Source organism: Sceloporus occidentalis, unplaced genomic scaffold (assembly GCF_023333645.1).
Source record: "Sceloporus occidentalis isolate IW3139 unplaced genomic scaffold, rSceOcc1.0.p SCAF_1, whole genome shotgun sequence".
Classification (NCBI taxonomy): Eukaryota; Metazoa; Chordata; class Lepidosauria; order Squamata; family Phrynosomatidae; genus Sceloporus; species Sceloporus occidentalis.
In genome coordinates, this window is record NW_028316981.1 from 233,589,831 (window position 1) to 233,615,202 (window position 25,372).

Sequence of the window (25,372 nt, forward strand, 5' to 3'; positions counted from 1 at the left end):
AGAAGCACTGGATGGATTGTTCTTGCTCTCTTTCCAGGTGTATGTCTGTATTCATGTGTAAGGGGGAAAGAAACTAGTTTTGCACAGAGACTTCTTATGCAAATTGTTGAGAGCTCGACAGGAGAGAAAAAGTGCTTGTCGTTTTGGTCTTGTGTAGAGATTTTGAGACAAAGTGTCTGGTTGACAATGAGAATTATGGTGCACATTCTTTACATACACATTATAGATCCACATCGCTTGCCCTGTTTATTTATTCCATGACTTTCCCCTGGTGCACACACATTGCTCATTCTTCTGAGACTACACGGAATACCCTTGTGAGCAGAGATTTGGGGACAAACCCTTGTATACTGAGTGCGGTAATCTTTTGTTGAGATACTGCTTTTTGGTCTATGCTAATTGTGAAATTAACACACATGAATGTTTAAATGATGGATACACAAAACCTTTTATTTTAAGATAGTTTGGTCATGTTTTCTTAAATTTCCACTCTTACCAGAAGGTAGAAGTATGTTGTTCTGATCATTCTTTTATTGTGCTCCTAGCCCTCAAAATATAAACTGCCACTGATTTCATACTTGGCCAGTGTCCCAGTGCTGCTTAACTGCTGTGCATGTTTTCTGTTCCCTTCTTTAAATTAGCACAAGGCAGAAATAAAAGAACGGGAGAGGGATGTTCTGCTCAGTGAGAGCTTCCCAACGGCGATTCAGTTTTCTCTCTGAGCTGGCTTCTTTCACTTGCTCAGTGTTCATTCCATTTCATGGCTGGTTAACTAGCACAAAGGTAGCTGACCTCACTGTTAACTTCTGCTTTTGAAAGGGGCATGATTTCCCTGCATTATAGTTCTCAGGAATCATTTATCCTTCTCCCCAGAGCTCTTTCTCTGTAATTGCTTCTACTTTGATGTCCGCACAATCAATATTTCTTCCCCATGCATTTAGACACAAAGCATATGCTCTGACCTCTTGTATTTTATATTAGTGCAAGTTATTTTATTTTTTATTACATTCTCTCCTCCCCCTTCCTTATAACAGGCTCAATGCAATATGGATAACTCACTGAACATGGACTGATGTCTTCACCATCTGGGTCTTTGTACTGCATATCTTTAAGAGGGCAGCTTTTTCACAATGAATGTAAGGTCATGCGATATGAGCCACCGGACAACAAGTACTCCTCACAGGCCTGGGATGGTAAATGGACTGCAGATCCCACCTATCCGAGTTCATGTAGGAACTTCTTGTTCATCAACTAATGCTAGTACCCCAAGCCCAGCTATTGGGAACCTGTCTACCAGCCTCCATTTAAAAACATCTCTTGGAGGAGGCATTGCCCCATCAAGCAACATTGTTGATTCCAATATTCATTTCCCAGCTTTAAGCCCCAGGAGACAAACAGTTACTAGTGGGAAGCCTTCATTCCAAGTCCCACAACCTCCGGGATTGACAGCACCACAGTTTTTGAAGCCAAAGCAGCAAGAATTTGGAAATAGTTTCACTACCAACACAGTTAAAGGTAGGGTTAATTTTTCTAATCATGCTTCATTTTATTTTCTTACACACTCAGTAGTGTAATTACCAGGAAATTCTATGTTGTTTCTGTCCTTTTATACTATGGGGATGCTTCCAAGGATATAAATGTTTCCTACCTTCCCCTGCATATTTCATGTTCCATGTTCAAAAGGATTCTCATTGTATCCCTCTTCAAGCACTGCCTTTTTCCTGGGGATCTCTGTTTGTCACCACCAGTATTCCCATTTTTGTTCTCTTTCACCATTGCTGACCATCATTTCTTTCCAGGGGTGGTCTTACTGATTGGATGAATGGGCCATTGTCCACCTAACTACCAACATCCCTCCTAGCCAGAGGAATACAAAATCTAGACCTTGCAGAAGTTGGTCAGCAAACTAGTTTTAGTGTGGTTCTGACTCTGGATGCCCCACCTTCTGACCCACTATCCCTAGTGGGCATTAGCTGTCGTTCTTTCTCTTCTTCACTTCTCTAGGCGTGGGTTTCAGAGAACTATAGAGTTGTCAGGACTCTTGCTAGCTTTCTAGTCTGACTCACTGCTTAATTTGGGAAACCAGATGATTGTCTACCTTCAGCAAAGAGAGTCCATCTATCCTCAATTGTGTTGTTCTATTTTCAAAAGTTCTTACTATTAAGAACTAAGCTTCTCATAGCAGGCAATTAAAATTCACCCCCTTGTATACTGAAACTCATTAGAGCTAGTTCAGTTCTTTAGGGCAGCAGGAAACACATATTTGCCATTTTCTCTGTTTCAGCTCTCTAGGTGTTTGATTGGAGCCAGTGTATTGTAGTGGTTTGAATGTTGGACTCTGGAGACCAGTGTTCGAATCCCTGCTCAGTCATGGAAACCCTCTGGGTGACCTTGGTCAAGTTACTCTCTCTCAGCCTCAGAGGAAGTCAAAGGCAAATCCCCTCTGAACAATTCATGCCAAAAAATCCCTGTGATAGGTTTGTGTTTGGGTAACCATAAGTTAGAAACAGATTGAAGTTACACAACAACAATAAGGTGTGTGAGTTTTATTATCTCTGTGTCATACTGGGCTGAAGAAACTGTTGCACTACTCATACAACAGTTGGAGTCATGTCTTGCAGAAAGTCTGCCTTTGCCTGTAACAATGAATCACAATTTAGTTAATGTCCATTAACAGAGAGGAGTCTGCACACACAATGTTGAGCTCACAGACTCATATTCCCCTGTCTCCTTTTCACATGAGTGGGAGGACAAATACGCCAGAATTCCATTCTGCTTTAGCAATTTCTTGACTCATCACATGTAAATAGGGATACATTTTTTGCTTATTTCATATGTGAAAAAGACAAAGATTATGAGAGTATATGTGTATATATATATATATATATATATATATATATATATATATATATATTTAAAAAATAATTTTTGCATTTTGGAACTTTTTTGCAAAATTTTTCTTTGCACAATAAATTTTGGCCACAATCTTATGGAAGTTATGTCTTTGTAAGTAGACTTAGGTACATGAGAATTAGAACTGGGTAGTTTCATAGGATTTTATCAGACTGGCAAAAAAGACAGGAGCATGGCGACATGCTCCCATCGACATTGCGCAACAACGCAAAGATTATCACATGACATCATGTGACGTCACAATTATCCTGCAATTATCCTGTGAATAAAGAAGCATTTAGTCTTGTAATGATCTTCACATTATTGAGTGATATTGACAGGAGCATATCACTATGCTCCCCCCCCCTTTTTGGCCATTCTAATAAAGTTCATAATGTAGGGGGGCATACTAGGGGATGTGGGGAGTAGAGGCTACACCAGGCTGCACCTTGAGGGGGTGTGTGAAATGGCTGCTCCCCAAACAACTGCCTTTTGGCAGAAATGGGCTGTGGTGTCTGCATGCATCCCTTTAAAATGCTGAAGAGATTGTGTGAGTGGGATGAGGCTCAGTGGGAGAAGAAAGGAGAGGACCCATTTTTTTAAAATAGTTTTTTTCAAAAAAATATTATTTTTTAATTTTCTTTTAAAACATCACATCTTACCAAATTTTCATTTTAACTACATGAAACTATGTAATGTAAATACATTTAGGTTGTGTAATTTCAAGGTATAATTTTAATTTTGCTTGTTGTTTTGTGTCATAATTATTATCATTACATTATGTGATATACGGGAATTACAATTTATGAGTAACAGTACAAAAACATTATCTTTTTGGTGTGCTCTGGAGGAGGTAACTTGAGGGATGTGTGACACCATGAGTTACTGCACCGGGTGATACCAACCCTAGTGATGCCACTGGTATCCAGTAGAAATATGCTGTTATGTTACTATGTAGTAGAGGTGGCATAGTGACCATGGCACAATAGGACTGATGTACATCAGGACCGATGCACATTGGTTACTAATGCACATTGGCACCATTGTGCATTGGGCACCAGTGCACATCAGGCACTCTTGCTATTATCCTGGTACACATTTGGAATTTATAACACAATTTCTTTGCGCCTCTGATACTTAGTTGTATGTGTGTAAGTGCCTTTCAATCACCTGTTGAATTATGTTGACCCCATGAATTTCATAGAGTTTTCTTAGGCAAGGAATCCTCCGAGGTGATTTTGCCATTTCTTTACTGTGAAATATAGCCCTACAGGAGCTGGTACTCATTGGTGGTCTCCAATTCAAGTACTAACCAGAACTGACCCTGCTTAGCTTGCAAGTTCAGATGGGATATGGTGTCTTTAGGATATCTAGGCCTGGTTGCTACTTAGGCTCTGTACAAATGGGCAGGAAGGGACGGCGAGACATTGCCCCTTTCTGCCTCGGATCAGTGCTGTGGCAAACGCATGCCACGGCACTGATCCGGCTTCCACAGAGCACAAAAAGGAGCCAGTTTTTCCGGCTCCTTTTTGTGCCTGCGAAGTGGCGCCATAGCTGCTACTGGGCGGCTTGATTATGCCCCTTTGGCACAGCGCTGTTCGGGCGCTGCGCCAAAGGGACATCATCATGGCACCCGTCATCTGAATGGGCACACCAAAATGGCACCTGGGCAGCGCAGGGAGGGCTGTGAGCATGGGGATGCTCAGTCCTTACACTGCCTGCAGCACGGTAGGATTCTAGACATCATGTTTTGCACAAAACATATCATTTGTGTGCAAAAATGTATTTGTGCTCTTGAAAGTCATTTTTCTTGATATGAAAAAGACCGTGAAGGGTGGCTGGCATAGGCATCAGTTGTGTTTAAGGCATGTTTTCTTTGAAAAAGCAACCTCATTAAAATTACTGAAGACAGGAACACATACATTCTTTCAACAGATGCGTCTCAACAGCTTGGCAAGTACTGCTTCTCCTTTTTTGCAGTGATGACATACAATAAAAGTGATGTCTGCAAGCTATTTTAAGGGAATATAGTTAATAGTTGAATTGGAGGTCATTTGGGATCTTTTAAAATTAATTACTGCTATGTCAGTAAGGGTGTATGTGGAAAGAATCAGAAAGGGTTTCTGTCATCCAGTACGAGACAACATGTCTTTTGGATAACGCAATTGTACAAATTATATTTTTCAAATGTAAGTCTTGTTGGCTTTGGAATAACAGGGATGGAAGCTAGTTTCTAGCTGAGTTAGTAGATGTGTTTTAGTTTGGATTATGCCATCCAAATGTTCAATGCCACAGAAAAGTTAGAAAAGAAGTATTTGATGAAGCAGTACTTGCCTTCAGTCCCAATGACAACAATGTTTTGTTATATATGCTTCCTGGTAATTTAGAACAGATGGTGTGTTACTGGGTCTCCCCCCCTTTTCACTCTAGATGAGAAAGGCAAGTCTCAACAGGAACAATTTTATGGCTCATACCTAAATTGCTACCGATCTAGGTGGGATGCCGCTGCCAGGATGCATCCCAGGTTGAAGCCTCACTCAACCAACATTTTTTCCAAGTCAGCAAGTTTCCGACTTCAAAAATTGGCTAGCTAAGCGAGGCTTTGACCCAGGATGCATCCTGGCAGCGACATCCCACCTAGATCGGTGGGGATTTAGGTATGATAACATCAAGGGGCACCCCAGATCCAGAATTGAAGCCAAAAGAGGTAAACCAGTTTATATGCCCAAGTGATAAGCTCTGCTGTTTGCACCACCATCAGGATGATGTGCCTGCATGTATATCCTTTGCACACTTCCCCTGGTGTTTTTGTATATTTTCCGATTTTAGCTCAGTTTGTCTATGGATGGAGTGGAAGCCAGAGGGAAGAAAAAATCTCATCTTTACTATTCTATTCCCTTATCAGCTACCATTCCCAGCAGGAAATGAAGGCTTGTCTCTGGTGGCTGGAGCACCAACCTCCTTGTAGGAACAAAGACAAGCCTCCAGCAACAGCTTCCTGCATGGAGTTAAATAATTAACACAGAGAGATAGCCAGATCTGAAACGAGAGTTGAGCTTCTCAGAGAAGGGTTGTGAATTGCCAGCAAAAGATGGTGGATTGCAACGTTCTATGATGCTGAATAGGAAAAGCCATTGACTGGATGGAAAGGGGAGAGCAGAGGAGGAAAAGCCCTTGGCAGGATTGAAAACATGCTATAGGTTGTGGCTGGCCCATAGGACAGTAGTTCCCCATTCTTGTATTGCATGGGAATCCAAATGTCAGCAAACAATGCAAAAGGTGCTAGTTTAAAAAAGAATAAATTCTGCAAATTAATAGCTGACTTGTTACAGTGTATTGCATGGGAATTATTTATCGGGAAAATGAAATAAATCTTTCTATGAAGCAAAGATGCAGAACACTGAATGCTAATTCTTCTTGAGTTGCTCGTTGATCTCACATCTCTAACCTTGCCTAATTCTGTAGATCAGAAATAATAGTGTGTGCATCATAGGGGATATTATTGTATCTCCCTTCCAGTAAAGCTGAGAATAGAAATTAAATTTTGCTAAAGTGAATGCTATTCTGTATTTTGGAAGGGTTAGAAGACTCAAATGGTTAACTAATAAAAAAGCATTGCCATTATCTCTGTAATCAGGATATATGGTGGCTGCTTTTATATGTTGCTGCAACTCATTATCTGTAATACATTGATGACTTACCTGTTTTGCTTCCACATGACCCATTGCCAGAATGCTGGTTTGTGAAAAGCCCAGTTTATCTAATTTCCCAGTCTTGTTCCATCTAGAAAGAAACCCATTGGATAATAGCAAAAGAGCTAATCCTACTGGAGTAAAAAGCATTCTAAGCCAAAAAATTAAACTTAAGTACCCATGCCTGATGTTTTTCTAAAACTAGAACTTTTGGTCACTTTTGGATTTATTCATTTATTTACTTTTTGTGTTTGTGAGCATGCGTGTATTTCTGGAGCTGGTGTGGCTTCTCTAGAGCTTGCCTACTCCCTACTTTAAAGAAATAGTACCAGTGTCTTTTTTTCTGTTGTGATGTTAAACTTGTCTGGATTAGAACGCTAATGTTGAAGATAGGTGGGCTTCAACCATTGTCCTAAGGGATCTTTATTTCATAATTTAAATTACAGGCGCAGAAGCCACTATCCAGATTGGAATGATGGTGTGAGAACATTATGGAAGGTCTTGAACATATATTTGAAGAATAGCATGAATGATTATTTTCTTTCTGGTCTTAGTTTTTGGGTCCAACTCACAATTACTATAATGCATTAACTGTTTAGGGGAATCCATGCAAGTTTTTTCCATCTGCCACTTAATTTACACCAGTTTAGCTCCCCCTACCCTCGGCCAGTTGATCACCTACAGAGGAAAATTTTCCTTTTTTGTTTCTGAGATCCCTCTTTAGCTCCAGCTACTATGAGCAGAAACACAGTTTTGTTTGTGGAAATTTTTGTGGCACAGAAACACACTGAGATGAAGGGTAAGGGGAGGAAATATGGGTTTGTGTGCATGCTTAAATCTATGTTTAAGGGAAGAGGTGGTCCATTCATGTATGTGTGGTCCTTGCCTCTCCCCCCATGGCAGCTGAGGCAGAATGCATCCCTTAGGATTCAAAAGTTTATGCAGTTCTGGTTTAACAGCTTTCTATTTTCTATCTCATATGGAATGCTACTAAGTTGTAACTGTAATGATTCCAACAACTGATTTTATGGAAACAGAGTGGGGTTGCTCTTGTTTCTTGACCTCAAGTCAGTTTCAACTTCTAGTTGAGTTTGTGAATGAGAAACCTCAGAGAGCCCTGGTCATCAACTGTCCTGCTCAGTTTGTGCAAACAAAGGGCAGCCATGGCTTCCCTTCTTGAAGCAATCCACCTGTAATGCAGTCTCCCTCTTTTCTTAATGTCTTCAACTTTATCAAAGGATATGTAACATAAGATGAAAATAATAGTACAGTGCGCCTGCGTCATATGCGACTTCCAGTATATGCTGTAAGCTGCACTGGAAAAAAGCCTCCCGTGCCCCGGAAGGAGTAATGGAGCACACGTCGCGCTGCGCACCTCATGGCATGCCGTGGGCACGAGCCCCATTGATTCTTATGGGGCTTGAGCTTATGCATTTTTTCTTTTACACAGGGCTGTGTGTGTCTGGAATGGATCCCCCGCGTAAGAGAAAGTCCCACTGTAATAATAACAATAATCCGATAACAATAGTGCATAAGGGAAAGGAAAGGTGTGTAGAATTCTCATGCCACTATCTAACGTTTATCTTTCTTCATCTTACCAAAGCTGTTCATAACAAAAATGACAGATGGAATGAATAGTCTCAGTTATTTGCTCCCAAGTCGAAAAATGGTTTACTGAACACTCTTCAGGGAGAATAACAGACCAACAAAAATTCAACATCCCAAAGTGTTGCTCAGGAATTATTCTGTGGAGAAAAACACTCCCCCCCCCCCAACAGAAACCTTTGTTTTCTGCAAAGAAAATGAGTTTGCTGCCCAGAAATCACTGTTTCTTGTGAAGAAAACATAGAGGGCTTTGCTCAAGAAAATTACATGTTTTTCTCTGCAGAATAATTCTTTGTGAAGCACTTGGAGATGTTTGAATACAAGGAGAACACTGGATAAATATTTGTTTTCTCTTCAGTGGGGAGAAAGCTAATTTAATTACTTCTCCTTACATGTAAGGATGAAATAGTCAAGGATTTACATCTTTAACACAAATGTGTGTGTGTGTGTGTGTGTGTGTGTGTGTGTGTTTTACAGTAGAAAAAGTATATATATCTGTTAAAACTATTTAGTTGTGTGAGCACAATCACCATCTGGTCAGCTAGGATAACTCTTGGATAATTGTCAAGAGAGCCTTTAATGTGCATAATAGTGGCATAGATCTCTGTACAGGGTTATGTGCAAAAATGTTAATCAGTAAGCAGCTTCAGCCACACTTGAAATCTCTCTTTTACATAGTTATTATTTTACTCTTTAGGGACATTGTTTTTTCATCTGTCACTTGGCATGGTCTGAAAAAGAGGTTCATCAGTATGCTATGAGACTCCTTGCACAAAAAGCTGGATTCCATCTTCATTTGTTTTTATTCTCACTTGCTGCCTTTAATCAGTTTCCAGTGGCTCAGTAGGCCTGACCATAGACAATGTTTTACACTGAAGTGATTACAAAATAAATGCGTAGATTTGTATCCAACACACAGAACACCTTCTTTTCAGTTCCATGCATTCCAGCAACTTTGAAATGGTTAAACAAAACTCAAGAAACAAAACAAGACTGAAATCACAAGGGGATCACAAATGGAGACTTAGAGCAATTGGCTGAAGGATTCACTTGAAGCCAATAGAAATAGGTCTGGATGAATTCCTCCAGCATTTGTACCTCTTTGCCAAAAGAACAGAATTTAGCACATAATAGTCCCTGGGCTAAATTCCTAGTGTGTGTGTGTGTGTGTGTGTGTGTATTATAAACTTTCTAAAACTACACACAGAAGAGTGTGCTTGGGATTTATTTCCTTAGATTTTCAATTATATTGAAGTGTTTCATGTTATTGTTGTAAGACATTCATTTGGCATAGGTTACTTTAGAGAACTTTTTAAAAGAGCACATTCAGTACATTTCATATGTAACTGCTGAGCTATTGTCAGCCTAAATCCTGCAGAGGACATTCAGTGTTTCACATACCATCCTAGCAAATCCCCCAGGAGTCAACCTGAAAAGTAGTGGTTTCAAAAATGAACTCTTGCCTTTTTCATGCTTAATGGAAACCCAGACAGCTAAAGGACCTACATAGCCAAAAGGTCCTAAGGCATTTGCAGATGTCTCTGAGAAGTACTAGACTTTGTGCCAAAATAGATCTATTTTTATATTAAAAATTATGAAATGCCTTGGAGACTATTTGCTAGCACAGTGCCAACACATAATCACTTTTTGTTAAAACTTATCATGGATCAGAGCAAACTGCAAAAAACCCTCCAAAACAAAATATCCAAACCCAGCCATAACTGGAGAAATGTTGCTAAAAGCTATCTGAAATTATGATATGTTTTTAGAAACCTTTTGTCCTAAACTATGAGAAGATATAGCACTCCATTTTCAAATGAACTGCTTTCATTTTAAATAGGTATTGCAAAAAGAGAAATCTATATGAACACAACAGATTTCTGTGAATAAATTGATTCCTTTGTATTATATTCATATGTCTCAAAGCAATACAACTGGCTTCATGCAGCACTGTTGGTTGTGCTATCTGTGATCTGATTGAAGAATGAACAAAAATACACAGTGAGTGAAAAAGAAAAGAAAAATTAAGGAAGAATCAAATTGTGAAACCATGTGAAATTAATCTATTGTGTGACGTGGAAGTAGTCACAGCTTCTTGTTTCTTCAGAAAAGTTAGCATGCATGCGAAGTAGACAACAGTCTGGAAATAACTAGTTAAAATAACTAGTTCCTTATACCTTATAGTAATAGATATGGTGGAGAGGGCAACTGTAGGAGGCTAGGGGGCTGCATTAGCATCTTAGGAGACCTTGGGGGGCTGCACCTTCACTACACACTCCACTGAAACATACACTAATTTTTTGGTTCCAAATGTTCCACAGTTCTCTATAAGGGCTATGCGTGCATTATTGCCATGTTTTCAGGCCCTTCTGAGCCATTTTAGGTCAGGAGAGGCCTTTAAAAAAAAAAAAAAAAATAGAAAATGACCAGATGTCATTTCTGGTTTACTCCTGGTTTTAAGAAGGTCTTTCCTGGGCCTAAGATGTCCCCAGTGGGCAAAATGTGGCATAGATGTTTCCCCTAGTGTGACATAGTGGTTTGGGTGTTGGTCTGTGACTCTGGAGACCAGGGTTTGATTCCTGCCTCAGCCATAAAACCCACTGGTTAACCTTGGGCAAGACACATGCTTTCAGCTTCAGGGGAAGGCAATGGCAAACCTTCTCTGAACAAATCTTGCCAAGAAAACCCCATGATAGGGTTGTCTTATGGTTGCCATAAGTTGGAAATGACTTGAAGGCAACCAACACACAAACACCTCGTAGAGGGCATTAGGGGACTTTTTATTTTATTTTTACATTCTTTTGACCCCACGAGCCCAAAAAGGGCTCATTGGACTCACTCCTTGAGTAATGCATAACTAAGGGTAACTTGATGATGAATAATGTCATGTTTCTTTTCCTGGAACTATTACATTTAGTAATATATAGTTACAGGAATATGGATTCACTAAATGGTGGAAAAGAAATATCACATTGTTCAAGTGCTAGTTTATGTTGTGCTCATGCTGCTCATGCTGTTGACTCATGCTTTGTTGTGAGTATTGAGGTTATGACAAGGCAGTTAAGGAGACAGTGTGTTTTGTATTACATGCCAGTATTTGCTGCATTCAGATGTTTTATTTGTTATTGTGTGACTTAAAGTTGTTTACTGGTTTATGGCATCCCTATCATGGGGTTTTTCTTGGCAAGTTTCTTTAGAGGAGGTTTGCCATTGCCATCGCTTGAGGCTGGGAGAATGTGATTTACTCAAGGTCACCTAGTGGGCAATCCAAACCCTGGTCTCCAGAGTTATAGTCCAGTGCTCAAATCACTACACCATGCTGGCTCTCAAATACAGTGGACTCTTGTTATACGCTGGGGTTTGGTTCCAAGATCCCCCGTGGATAACAAAATCTGTGGCTGCTCAAGTCCTATTAAATATAATGACATGGCACAATGGTGTCCTTTATAAAAAATAGAAAATCAAGGTTTGATAATTGAAATTTATACTTTTTTTGAACATTTTCAAACCGTGGATGCTTGAATCCGTGTATAAAAAAATCAGTGTATAAGAAGGGCCGACTGTAGTTTATAACAGCAACTAATTAATCTCTCAGGACTTGGAACTATAATTGCAACTAATTACATTTTAAGAGTAAATTCCCAAGCTCAGAAAGAGATGGAGTGTTTTATCAAGGCTTGCATATCTTTAAATACTTTCCATTTGAATGGACTGTAGCTAAAGCTGTGCTCCATACCATCCCTGGTTATAATTAAGCAAGCATCTTTAGCCTCTAAAATTTAATATAGAAAATAATTTGAAAGCAGAAAATTAGAACAATTCAGCTATGGCCTCCTTCTTTTTGGTATGTATTGGACTTTTCCTCTTCTATTTTCTTATCTTTATTGGTTTTCAAGAACCCCGTTGGGTCTTCTTATCCTCTTGTCCCAATTTTATCACCTTCTATCATTTCCCTTGTACACTACAACATTAATATAGAACAGGTAATAATCAACTGAGGTCTTTGTAGGGCAGTAACTGAACAGGACACTAGAACTATACACTTTTGAAATGAGCAAACTCTGAGCATTTCACATGCCAGGGCTGACTGTCTCCAGGTCTAAAGACAGCATATCTTACAACATTTCTCAGATGGAAATGGGGACATATATGACCAAGCAACATCAGAGTGGGGTCAAGATGACAAAATATATTAATAAGGAAGAAGAGACAGGCCAGGAGAGGCTGTTGGAGTTTGCTTTTCCCTTAGTCCTTCAGGAAGAGCAAGATTCTGCCTCTTCTCCCTGTGATTACTTGTGTGTTTCGAACTCATTGTGCGGCAACTGAAGTAAGGCCCTGTCTATGTGCCCCCCTCTCTGGCCTTCACTCCATCTACTTGGTGATGAGTCTGGACGAGCAGATTCATTTAGTTCATTTATTCGATTCAGAGCTGGTTCTTTCCTCCAACAGGAGGAAATTATTAGGAAACTCAAGAAGAAGAATTGGCCCTGGGTGCTTAAGAAGGATTGTCTGCATGGCCTGTGTACCCCCCCCCCCAGCCTTGCATTATCAAGTTCAGACAACGCAGGCCAAAACCCCAGGGGCAGATGGGCCAAAACCCCCAGGGTGGATGCTGCCAGATCTTGGATAAGCAGCCATTACCTCAGGTCACTTTGACCCCTGATTTGCCATGGAGTTTCCTGGAAACTTCATGGCAAACCCCAGTTGTTTACATGCCCTCCCCCCATGCTTCTTACCTTGCTGTGCCATCTCTGGTCTGATGTAGAAACGGAGCCTGTCCATGTGGCAGTGGGGGGCTTCTCAGTACCAGTGGCAGTGATGGTGTGGCAACGTAAGGAGAATGTGCTGGGAGCAGGTCCTGGGTTCATGCAGGAATGTGTGCAGCCTGAGTGAGCACCTGTTCTATTCTGGCCCATCTGTTCAGTCCCAGAAAAATATGAAAGCTGTTAGATACGAAAGATGCAAATTAAAGATTAGATGGTGCACTGGGTAAAAACAGTTAATTGGATCCCAACTGTGAGAATTACCTGGTGGTTTTAGGGGATGGAATCACTCAATGCAAATTCCCTCTTCAAGTGAGGGAAAATCTTACTGGAATGTAAATAATTTTGTAACAGCAGAAAAGGCCAGAGAAAGCTTTGTCCCTCATTTTCAGACATTAACAGTGTGAAATTTATTGTATCAGCAACCTGCTACAAATTGCCCTTTTAAAATATCCTTTTACCCCTTTCAACATAATTGTTCTGTTATCACAGCTCTAAGGACAAGTTCCTAAGGATAATTGAACAGTTGATGCACAGTGTAATTGATCCAGGGTATATTTATTGAAGTTTCTGTTTGAACATGTGTTAGCAAATCTATGGTTGCCTTGAAAGTCACAGATAATCAAATCTCTCATTAAACAGTATCTTCAGAACAAAATGTGCTTCAAGAATAACCAATTTAGCATTGGTGTCTTAATTAATCAGAAAAAAAGTACAATGTAGAGAGCTCTGGTGTAATTTTTTGTGTGAACCTTGTCTGTTCTTGGCAACTCCAAAGAATTCTAGGCAGTTATTTATTTAAAGTGCAGAGCATGAAGAATAGCTGACTTTCTTCCAAAGACAGAGGGAAAAGAGTATTTTAAAACTGTTGTCATTTATTATAAACTATCTGGTGTGTGACTGGATGGGAGGGAGGTAAGAGTCACATTATCATAAGCCATCACACAGTTGCCTTTTTTGTTTGATTGTTTTTTGAGGGGAAAGTTATTATTTTACAATGTATGAACTGCTGTTTGGTGAGGTTCTTCCACCACCCAGGTTCCTTTGACAGTCTTCCCTGTTCAAGTGCCCTCTAGATATTTTAGAATACAACTACTTGCAGCTCATTCCACCATGAACAGTGGTCAGGGATGATGACCTGGAGGACACTGGCTTGAATAGCCAGTTTTATGCTGTGCAAGCAAAGATATTGGCTTGAATCCTGTTGGTTGTTCCTTTTTTGCTCATTGTATAATGGATGTATTCACTTCATGGTTGCCAGAGCAGAGTTCCACAAAGGTAGCCATTTCACAAGGACTTAAATCCCATTGTTAGTCCCAACTAGTATAGAGCCATTGAATCAGTTGGCCTTACCTGTATTGACTCAGCATTCAACAATTGATTGAATGGGTCTATTCTAGTTGGGCCTAACTAATAGTACTGTATTCAGTGGAACTGCAGAGACAGTCACTGTGCATAAACAGGAACATTGGCAGATACATGGTTGTACAGTTCAGCAGAAAAGTAGTACAGTATAGCATAACCGCCATGTAGCCATGTGAATGTATATTTAAAACTATAGAAGCATGATGTAAGACAGGGACTGAGAAAGTTTGGCCTGCAGTCTGGATGCAGCCCACAGTTGCCTACTTCTGTGGTCCCTGAAATCTCCTGCCAGTCTCTCAAAACCTCATGAACTCACCCCCTCCAATTTTTAATGTAATTTTCATCTGATTTTTGTCCAAAACTTGTTCCTAAAACCCCACAATATGCATACAAACAGTTTAAAAAAAGTCCCCCAACTCCCTCTAAAGCATCCTAGAATCTCCACTGTCCTCAAATAACTCTTTCTCTTCCAAAATGGCTACAGGTAGTGATGCCATGTTCTTTAGTTGCCATTTGGGAGGAGAAAAAGAGGGAAACGGGTATTTTGGGGAAGGTGCTGTCCATGGGGATAGAGGCTTTGGGGTGGCCCTCATGTACTTGCCTACTCCTAATGTAGTATCCCTGCTGATAATTTTTGCAGTTGTTTAGAATAAGGCTGAATACATATCTCGAGTAATTCCTAGACCCCCCCTCCCATTCTAGGGATTACTCCAGTTATGTGTTCAGCCTTATTCTAAACAACAGCAAAAAAGTTGTGAGTGTTTGGATCTTCAGATATTGAGTTATGACTCTCATCGTTCCACACCATTGGCTATGCTGGCTAGTGGCAATGGGAGATGCAGTCCAAAAGTACATGTAAAAGTGTATCTTCCACATCCTCCTGCCCTTGGCATCAGATGAATTTCACTGAGAATAGCAATCAATATTCTATAGAATGAAGTGCCACAAAGGTTCTGCTTGACCAGGTTAGATGACGAAAAGAAGGGAGTGTCGAGGCTTGTTGGTTTGAAGAATTTTTGACATCAGTCATTTCGCTTCACTTTCTTACGATCATTAGAAAATCCAAACTGTGTTCTATCTACACTGTACAGGGACATAGCCAAGGGGGGGGGGTTCTTGGGGTCCGGACCCCCCCCTTCCGTTAGATAAAATGAATGGTGTGTGCTGCCGTGCTGCCGCACCCAAGCACCATTATAATGGTGGCACTTAGTCTGCCCCCCCTTCCAAAAATCCTGGCTACGTCCCTGCACTGTAGATATCCCAGTCCTACCATTCTTTGCCTCTCTGACATGTAAAAAGGAGTCATTAAAAGTATTTATGCCAATAAAAGACCAAATACTTTGTACTGTATATTATGGTGTGCCTTCAAACCATTTCTTACATATGGTGACTCAAAGACAAACATATAATGTGGTTTTCTTGGCAAGATTTGTTCAGAGGGGCTTTGTCTTTGCCTTCCTCTGAGGCTGAGAGAGTATGACTTGTCCACAGTCACCTGAAGTAGTAACGAATTAAAGAGCTTATGTAGTCGGGTGGAGGGGGCAAGTTAGGCACAGGGGAAGCTGGATTGGATGATGCGCCTGAGAGGGGAGGGTCAGAAAGTGGAGGCAAGTGGGGAAAACATGGTACTGAACAGCAGGGAGGGGATGGAGTGGAGGATCCTGGGAAAAGAGAGGAACAGGAGGTGGGGCTGAAGAGAAAAGGGATAAGAGGGGAGGGCCAGGTGTGGTCAAGGGAGGGGCGTGGGATGGTGAGGTTGAAGTGAAGCAGCCGGAGAAAGGGCAAGATGAGGAGAGCTAGTGCTGGGGCGGGAGGGCTGGACTGCTGTCCTACAATGAGATTGTGGATGTCCATGGGATGTCCACACCCTCAACTGGGCAATCTGGAAGGGGCCTGGTGGGACATGCAAGAAAAGAGGTGGGAGCATGGGCCTGAACCTTCCATTGTGGAGAATACTGATGTGGAGCTGAAGGATAAGTGCTTGCCCTCCTCCTGGGACTTGAATACTGAGACGCAGCATTAATGCAAAGGTTTTGGAGGGGCAGAATTAGTTAATGGTGAATTAACTGAACTGTTGAGTTGAAGTGTTTCCAGATGTGTTTAGTTTATTATAAAGAGTTGTGTTTGTGGAGCAGAAACTTGCTGTTTGACTCCATTTGTTAAAGCTGCATGGAGCCGATAAGAAGAACCAAGCCACCCATGCCAGGAGATGTGGGGGCGGCCATAGTTTATAATAATGAATGGGAGAAAGTGAAGAGAGAAATAGATTAAGAAGGCTCGGGCAAGAAGTGAGCAGGCACCGTGCTTTCCTTGATCTGTTACTGCAATGTTATGTGTACCTTTAGACAATAGTATTTATGAATGTATATTCATGGTGAGAGCCATGTCAGGTAGTGGTTTAAAATTGGGCTATGACTCTGAAGACCAGTGTTTGATTCCCTGCTTGGCCAAAGAAGCCCACTGGATGACCTTGGGTGAGTCACACAGTTTCAACCCCAGGAAACCCTGCAATAGGTTTGGCTTAGAGTTGCCATCAGTAAGAAACCACTGGAAGGCACACAACAACAACAATTATTTTCAGTACAAATCTGACATACAGGTATTCTGGAAATATTTGTGCAATTCTGCTACATTTCTAGTTTTCCTTATGGAAATTTTCTCCTTTTTGACACACAGTTAATATGTAGGTTAAAGTGTGGAAGTTAAAGTCTGGCAGATCTTGCTATCAGTCAACTCTGAAATTCTAGGCGATCACATTAACCCTTCAGGACACCTTGGAGCGCCACACCCTTCACTGCACCTGCTCCACAAAAAAGAAATGTCAAAATTTCAGCTCCTTCAATGCCCTCTAGCTGAAATGGGGGGATTCATACCATGTTTTGGGGCATTCTTAGCCCCCTAGAGGGAATTTTGGGTCATTTAGAGGTTGTTTTTAATTTAAAAAAATTGAAAACTGTTATTATTATTATTATTATTATTATTTCCCACACTTTTTCCAAAACTGAGACTCAAAACAGTACAAATAAAAACATATAAAATGTTACATCAAAACAGAATTAAATTATTACAATATTAAAACAGATTGTATAAAAATAAAATATAGTTAAAAAGAGAAAGGTGTTTAAAATACTTAAAAAAATACAACATCCATCCCATTTTTAAAAACCTTCTGCTTTAAAAGGCTGTCTGAAGAGGAAGATCTTTGCTGCCGGCAGAAGTCTAACAAGGAAGGGGCCATTCTGGCCTCCCTGGGAAGAGAGTTTTGGAGTCTAGGGGCAGTCTTGCTTGAGATGGTGGTGGGATGGAGAGAAAGGCCTCTCTTGAGGATCTCACAGCCTGGGCTGGCTCATACAGCAAGATACGGTCTGCTAAATAGCCTGGACCTGAGCCATGTAGGGCTATATAGGTCGTAACCAGCCCTTTGAATTGTGCCTGAAAACAAACTGGCAGCCCTTGGAGCTGTGTCGGTAGGGACGTTGTGTGATCTCTATAACCTGCCCCTGTTAACAGCCTGGCTGCAGCTCATTGGAATGGCTCAAGTTTCCAAACACTCTACAAAGACAGCCCCAAGTAGAGTGCATTACAGTAGTCCAAATGGGATGTAACCAAGGCATGTACTATCATGGCCATATCTGATGTCTCAAGGAATGGGTGCAGTTTGCGCACAAGTTTTAAATATGCAAAAGTACTCCTGGTCACTGCAGAGACCTGGGCCTCCAGGTTCAAAGATGAGTCCAAGAGTACCCCCAAACTGTGCACCTACGTCTTCAGGGGGAGTGAACCCCATCTAACACAGGCTGAATCCCTATTCCCTAATCTGCCTTCCATTTGACTAGGAGCACCTCTGTCTTGTCTGGATTGAGTTTCAATTTGTTTGACCTCATCCAGTCCATTACTGATGATAGACACTGGTTTAGGACCAGGACAGCCTCCTTGGATTGAGGTGGAAAGGAGTAGTAGAGTTGAGTGTTATCTGCCCCCCAAAACTCTGCATGATCTCTCCGAGCGGTTTCATGTATATGTTGAATAGCATAGGGGACAGCACAGAACCCTGAGGGACCCCAAAGGCCCATGGCAGGGGGTCAAGCAGGAGTCTGGGTTCACCCCTTCAGGAAGGAATGGAGCCACGGTAAAATAGTGCCTCCAAGTCCCATCCCAGAGAGGGGGCCCAGAAGGATACCGTGGTTGATGGTATCAAAAGCTTCTGAGAGGTCCAGCAGAACTAACAGGGACACACTCTGTCCAATTCACTGCATAGGTCATCCATTAAGGTGACCAAGGCTGTCTCTGTTCCATAGTCAGGCCTGAAACCAGATTGAAATGGAACCAGATAATCTGTTTTGTCCAGAAACCCCTGGTTTGATCTTTGGAAAAAGGAAGAACTTTATATGCTGAAGCTCATGGGTGGGAAAGCTTTGACCTTACAGATGTTTTTGTCCATGAGGTCCATCCAGTTTCACCAAGAATAAGGGATATTGGGAGTTAGTGAGCTGTGGACATTAAAATGTGAAAGTTAAAATATGGGTTCTATGGCAGTCAGCCAGTGAATCCCCTCTGAGTTTGATTCCATTCTGACCTCATCCCTCCACAAAAGGTTCAGAACCCGGGATAGCTCCTTTAAACTCTTGAATGAAAGCCAGAGTGAATTCATCATTTCTATGATATGGGACCCATCACTGAAGTAACAGGCCAGGCTTGTGGTTTTGTGTGCTCAGGTATGACTAGTTGCTAATCCTACAATAGAGAAGCTACTGAACATTAGAAAAAGAAGAACTTTATATGCTGAAGTTCATGGATGGGTAAGCTTTGACCTTCCAGATGTTTTTGCCTGTCAGGCCCACCCAGTTTGGCCAAGAATATGGACTATTGAGATAATGGGAGTTGTAATCCAAAGCAATGGGGAGAACCACAGCTTCCTTACCTCTATTGTAGCTACTAAGCCACTGTCACATGAAGAGTCATAATCCCCAACAGTAATTTCCAGGAGCTCTGATAGTGAAATGATTATTCTTTATACTGTAATTTTGAAAATATGGTCTCAAACATAGCCATATAGTGAATGGCTCTTTACTGGTACAATGAATACACATCATGAGTGTTTGATTCTACACTCATTCAGAAAGGACATCTACTCTACATTTAGAAATGTTTTAAAATGTCAGTGAAATACTCATTGACTAAACATACTAAGAAGCAGGCAGAGGCTTGATTCTTACAAAACAATTTCGTAGAATAGTGACTGCATATTTTATCTTGGCTTCTACATGGGCTAGAGATGTACCTTTTAAAAATAAGAGCTGGGAATCCAGTCCAGCTAATGGTATTAACTTTGTACTCTAGAAGACTTTAAACAGAAGCCATCTCTTGGGGATGCTTTGATTGTGATTTCCTGCATGGCAGGGGGTTGGACTGGATGGCCTTTGTGGTCTGTTCCAACTCTATGATTCTATGATTTCTAAGAATATTGTGTGGCATGCCTGGTATCTGTGTAAAACCCAACCAATCAAGCAGTATGGCATACACATTATTTTGAACAAGGTTAATGGTGAAATACTGTAGCAAACCAAATTTAAGTCAAATATAAGCAACTCACTTCATATAAAATTAATCTAATTGTACATGATGAAGCATGGACACACATGCTTTTTGAATTCTTTCATTGTGGACCAAATTACTAGTTCATGAAAGGTCAGAATGCTTCAGATGGTTTCCACTGAAACCATTAAGGCAAAGCTTCAGAAATAGAATTGCTAAAAATTCCTCAAATGGGTTTTATTTCAAAAGGTTATCTATGATTAAAGCAACCATTTTTTCCTCTTTTTCCTTTTAGGCCATGTGGCATAGCCAGATTGCCAAATATGGAAATGTCATATTTAGGGAATGCATGGGGGGGGGGGGAGCAGTCCAACATTTCTTTTATGTTCATGCACCTCAGGATGAGTTCACAATATTTAGTCTATGGGCATTTCTAGACAATGTGGTTTTCAACTGTGCAGGGAGTGTGTGGTAGTTTTTAATTTTCTTGGCACATTCCAGACAACATTGCCCCAGTATGCATCTGAGATTTGATTTCCATGACTCCAAATCTTCTGCACTCAGTTAATAAATCACAGTCTTTCTTCTTTTCTCCAGTAATGACACCTATTGTGTTGACTAATTCTGTGTGAATTATGATTATGTGCATACATGATACTTATACAGCACTTAATTAATTTATTTTTAGAAATATCTCTGCTGCCCTTCAGTATAGATAGTTCAAAGGCTGTTTAGAAAATAATAAAAAGTTTAGACATTATCTTCTTCCTAGCTCTTCAGCAACCCTATTTATGACTAATACTGCAGATAGAAGAGCTAATGTAGTGTAGTGGTCTGAATGTTGGAAGACCAGAGTTCAAATCCCTGCTCAGCCATGGAAACCCATTGTAGGACCTTGGGCAAGCCATACCCTCACTGCCACTCCATTGCCCCCGCTACCATGGTTGGTGGGGAAAACCATTTTATTCAGGCAGAATCATATTTTTAAAAAATCATAGTTTATAGAAAATACTTTTTTAACTGAGTAAGTGATATAATTTTAATTTTTCTTGTTGATAAGTTTTAAAATGTTCTATTTTTTTCAAATCGTTTTCTGTCTTAATATTATTGGTTTTATTTAATTGCAATTTATATTGAGTTGCATTCTTGGGAGAAAAGAAAGATATAAACTGAATAAAAACAGTAAGGTTTTTCCATGTAAGCTTTTCTGACTACTATACATATTTCTCTGTGATTTCTGTAATGGTAAGCCTACCCTGACATCTTACTGCCATGAATATTATTCATTGGTATGTATTAGGCAGCCATATGGCAAAGTTGTTCAGATTTCTCAGTCCCTGTGGAAATGAGTCATGTGTGTAGATCACAATTAGAAAGCAGATATTTGACATCATTTGCATAACATCTGCAAGAATATTGAACTTGGCATGAATATTGAATGGATGTGTTGTACAACTGTTCAGAACAGGAACTGATTTGGTAACTTCTATGTGTGTCCTAACTAGGATGTTACAACATGGGATGTTACAATACATAGAACATCTGATGTGGTGGGGAAATTGTTGTTATTGCTGCTCATCATCATCATCATCATCATCATTGCTGGGATTTCAGTTTCCATTCTGTAATGACGAATACTGAAATGCTTATGAGTTGGCTTTGTATAGTGCATTAGTATATGGCCAGAATAGAGATTTGCTTTATGTGCATGACACGGCCATGGCGAATATATGAGTCTCTCCACAGACAAGTTTGATTTTAGAAGTTTCTCTAGTTACATTTTGGACTGTCTAGTTAATAAAATTCATCAGTCACTCATGTTTCTTATTTTAGTAAACGAATAAAGAAATTATCAGTTGTTTTCACCAAAAGCATTGGTATTGCTGAAGGTGAAAATCAGTCCTTAAAATAGTAAATTTCCCAAACATCAGTTACAACTTTGGAATGTTCTCTTAATGAATTACATATTTTATGAGTGCTGCCGTATATGAATATTCTCCTAAGGGATCTTTTAAAATCCCCTCTACTCCAGCAACCTCCTATGCCAATTCCCATGCTGGTCTGGAGGGCCATTCAGTGCACTGGAACAGATTTTCAAGGGTGCAAGGAGCTGAAGAAGAAAAGGCATTAACTAAATTCAGTTTCCTCTTTCCTTTTATGTTAACATCCTGTGGTCAGAACTCTGTGTGTAGATATTTGAATCTAACTCACTGATTCTTCTTAGCATCTTTATACTTTAGTTACAGTAAGCATTTTATTCTTCATAGGAAATTGGCATCAATTTAAAGAAAATCTGTTAACTGTATGAGTTTTAGTTGATTAATCAATGCATTTATTAAATCGGCAGACATGTAACAATGATAGTTTGAGGCAAAATATTTATATGAAGCTTCACACATGTTAGAATAGAAGAGATACTCTATACCAGTGGTTCCCAAATTGTGCCCTTTAAGAGATTTTGGACTTCAGCTCCCAGAAGCCTCAGCCATGTTGGCCAATATTGTGGAATTCTGGGAGCTGAAGTCCAAACTCCCTGCTGTATACTCTCGTCAAGAAAAGTTATGTAGCTGTTGGGCATGTTGTTGCATCTGGTTTGAGGGAGGCCATTGCTGCTGGGCATGCCCACTACTTCAGTGCACCACTTGAGCCCCCTGCCAAGTCTGTGATCATGCGAGGGGCTTACCCAATGGCTGGGCCTTTATTCTTTGGACCACTTTGGACCCTTAGACTATCCCACTGCTCTTTGGGCCACCTCCCCCCAGCTTCAGATTATCTACTGTAAAGCTATGCATTGATTAGAGAAGTGTGCCACTTAGTGGTTGAAGGTGAATACTGAATACTTCAAACACATGGATACATATTAATTAATGATCTTTCAGCCTCTGAGGGAGAGAGAAGGCTGGCCCAGTAACATCAAGGGCTGGCCTGAAGAAAGAGGCTCCTCCCTCCCTAACTGTCATCTTTCGGCCTCTGAGGGAGAGAGAAGGCTGGCCCAGTGCCATCGGGCTAGCCTGAAGAAAGAGGCTCCTCCCTCCCTAACTGTCATCTTTTGGCCTCTGAGGGAGAGAGAAGGCTGGCCCAGTACCATCAAGGGCTAGCCTGAAGAAAGAGGCTCCTCCCTCCCTAACTGTCATCTTTCGGCCTCTGAGGGAGAGAGAAGGCTGGCCCAGTGCCATCGGGCTAGCCTGAAGAAAGAGGCTCCTCCCTCCCTAACTGTCATCTTTTGGCCTCTGAGGGAGAGAGAAGGCTGGCCCAGTACCATCAAGGGCTAGCCTGAAGAAAGAGGCTCCTCCCTCCCTAACTGTCATCTTTCGGCCTCTGAGGGAGAGAGAAGGCTGGCCCAGTGCCATCGGGCTAGCCTGAAGAAAGAGGCTCCTCCCTCCCTAACTGTCATCTTTTGGCCTCTGAGGGAGAGAGAAGGCTGGCCCAGTACCATCAGGGGCTAGCCTGAAGAAAGAGGCTCCTCCCTCCCTAACTGTCATCTTTTGGCCTCTGAGGGAGAGAGAAGGCTGGCCCAGTACCATCAAGGGCTAGCCTGAAGAAAGAGGCTCCTCCCTCCCTAACTGTCATCTTTCGGCCTCTGAGGGAGAGAGAAGGCTGGCCCAGTTCCATCAGGGGCTAGCCTGAAGAAAGAGGCTCCTCCCTCCCTAACTGTCATCTTTCGGCCTCTGAGGGAGAGAGAAGGCTGGCCCAGTAACATCAAGGGCTGGCCTGAAGAAAGAGGCTCCTCCCTCCCTAACTGTCATCTTTTGGCCTCTGAGGGAGAGAGAAGGCTGGCCCAGTACCATCAAGGGCTAGCCTGAAGAAAGAGGCTCCTCCCTCCCTAACTGTCATCTTTCGGCCTCTGAGGGAGAGAGAAGGCTGGCCCAGTTCCATCAGGGGCTAGCCTGAAGAAAGAGGCTCCTCCCTCCCTAACTGTCATCTTTCGGCCTCTGAGGGAGAGAGAAGGCTGGCCCAGTAACATCAAGGGCTGGCCTGAAGAAAGAGGCTCCTCCCTCCCTAACTGTCATCTTTCGGCCTCTGAGGGGGAGAGAAGGCTGGCCCAGTACCATCAAGGGCTAGCCTGAAGAAAGAGGCTCCTCCCTCCCTAACTGTCATCTTTCGGCCTCTGAGGAAGAGAGAAGGCTGGCCCAGTTCCATCAAGGGCTGGCCTGAAGAAAGAGGCTCCTCCCTCCCTAACTGTCATCTTTCGGCCTCTGAGGGAGAGAGAAGGCTGGCCCAGTTCCATCAGGGGCTAGCCTGAAGAAAGAGGCTTCTCCCTCCCTAACTGTCATCTTTCGGCCTCTGAGGGAGAGAGAAGGCTGGCCCAGTAACATCAGGGGCTAGCCTGAAGAAAGAGGCTCCTCCCTCCCTAACTGTCATCTTTCGGCCTCTGAGGGAGAGAGAAGGCTGGCCCAGTTCCATCAAGGGCTGGCCTGAAGAAAGAGGCTCCTCCCTCCCTAACTGTCATCTTTCGGCCTCTGAGGGAGAGAGAAGGCTGGCCCAGTAACATCAAGGGCTGGCCTGAAGAAAGAGGCTCCTCCCTCCCTAACTGTCATCTTTCGGCCTCTGAGGGAGAGAGAAGGCTGGCCCAGTTCCATCAGGGGCTAGCCTGAAGAAAGAGGCTCCTCCCTCCCTAACTGTCATCTTTCGGCCTCTGAGGGGGAGAGAAGGCTGGCCCAGTTCCATCAGGGGCTGGCCTGAAGAAAGAGGCTCCTCCCTCCCTAACTGTCACCTTTCGGCCTCTGAGGGAGAGAGAAGGCTGGCCCAGTACCATCAGGGGCTAGCCTGAAGAAAGAGGCCCCTCCCTCCCTGTCATCTTTCGGCTTCTGAGGGAGAGAGAAGGCTGGCCCAGTTCCATCAGGGGCTAGCCTGAAGAAAGAGGCTCCTCCCTCCCTAACTGTCATCTTTCGGCCTCTGAGGGAGAGAGAAGGCTGGCCCAGTTCCATCAGGGGCTAGCCTGAAGAAAGAGGCTCCTCCCTCCCTAACTGTCATCTTTCGGCCTCTGAGGGAGAGAGTAGGCTGGCCCAGTTCCATCAGGGGCTGGCCTGAAGAAAGAGGCTCCTCCCTCCCTAACTGTCATCTTTCGGTCTCTGAGGGAGAGAGTAGACTGGCCCAGTTCCATCAGGGGCTAGCCTGAAGAAGAAGAGCCCTCCCTCCGGTCCATCTGCCTTGGTCCAGGCCTCAGAGGGAGAGAAGAATGCTGGACCTGATTCCCTCCTCCCTCACCATTCCCTTCTCCTTTTGTGTCGTGTCTTTTAGATTGTAAGCCTGTGGGCAGGGAACTGTCTGTTATCCCCTCTATTGTAAACCGCTCGGATTCCCAGTGATTGGGCGGTATATAAATAAAACCTATTATTATTATTAAATAATAGAGTCACCTTGGTACGCATGTCAAATCTTGATATCTAGATTTTATGGCCTTCAGACTCTTGTTTTGACAGGCATTCATCCCTTTTTATTATACATAGTATATACATGTGATAAGCATGTATACAGAAGTGCAGTGGTTAAATGCTGGTACTGCAGCCACTCACTCAC

At 42.0% G+C, this 25,372-nt stretch overlaps 1 protein-coding gene across 2 annotated transcripts in view; it reads left to right on the forward strand.

The window, feature by feature from the left end:
- The first annotated feature begins 1,130 nt into the window (after positions 1 to 1,130).
- GLIS3 (GLIS family zinc finger 3) overlaps positions 1,131 to 25,372 on the forward strand; it is a 182,493-nt gene continuing 158,251 nt past the window's right edge. For both annotated transcript variants that reach the window (XM_089511795.1, XM_089511805.1), the window contains exon 1: positions 1,131 to 1,515. In XM_089511795.1, coding sequence (XP_089367921.1) covers positions 1,131 to 1,515 — 385 coding nt within the window. The remainder of the gene's footprint in view (positions 1,516 to 25,372) is intronic.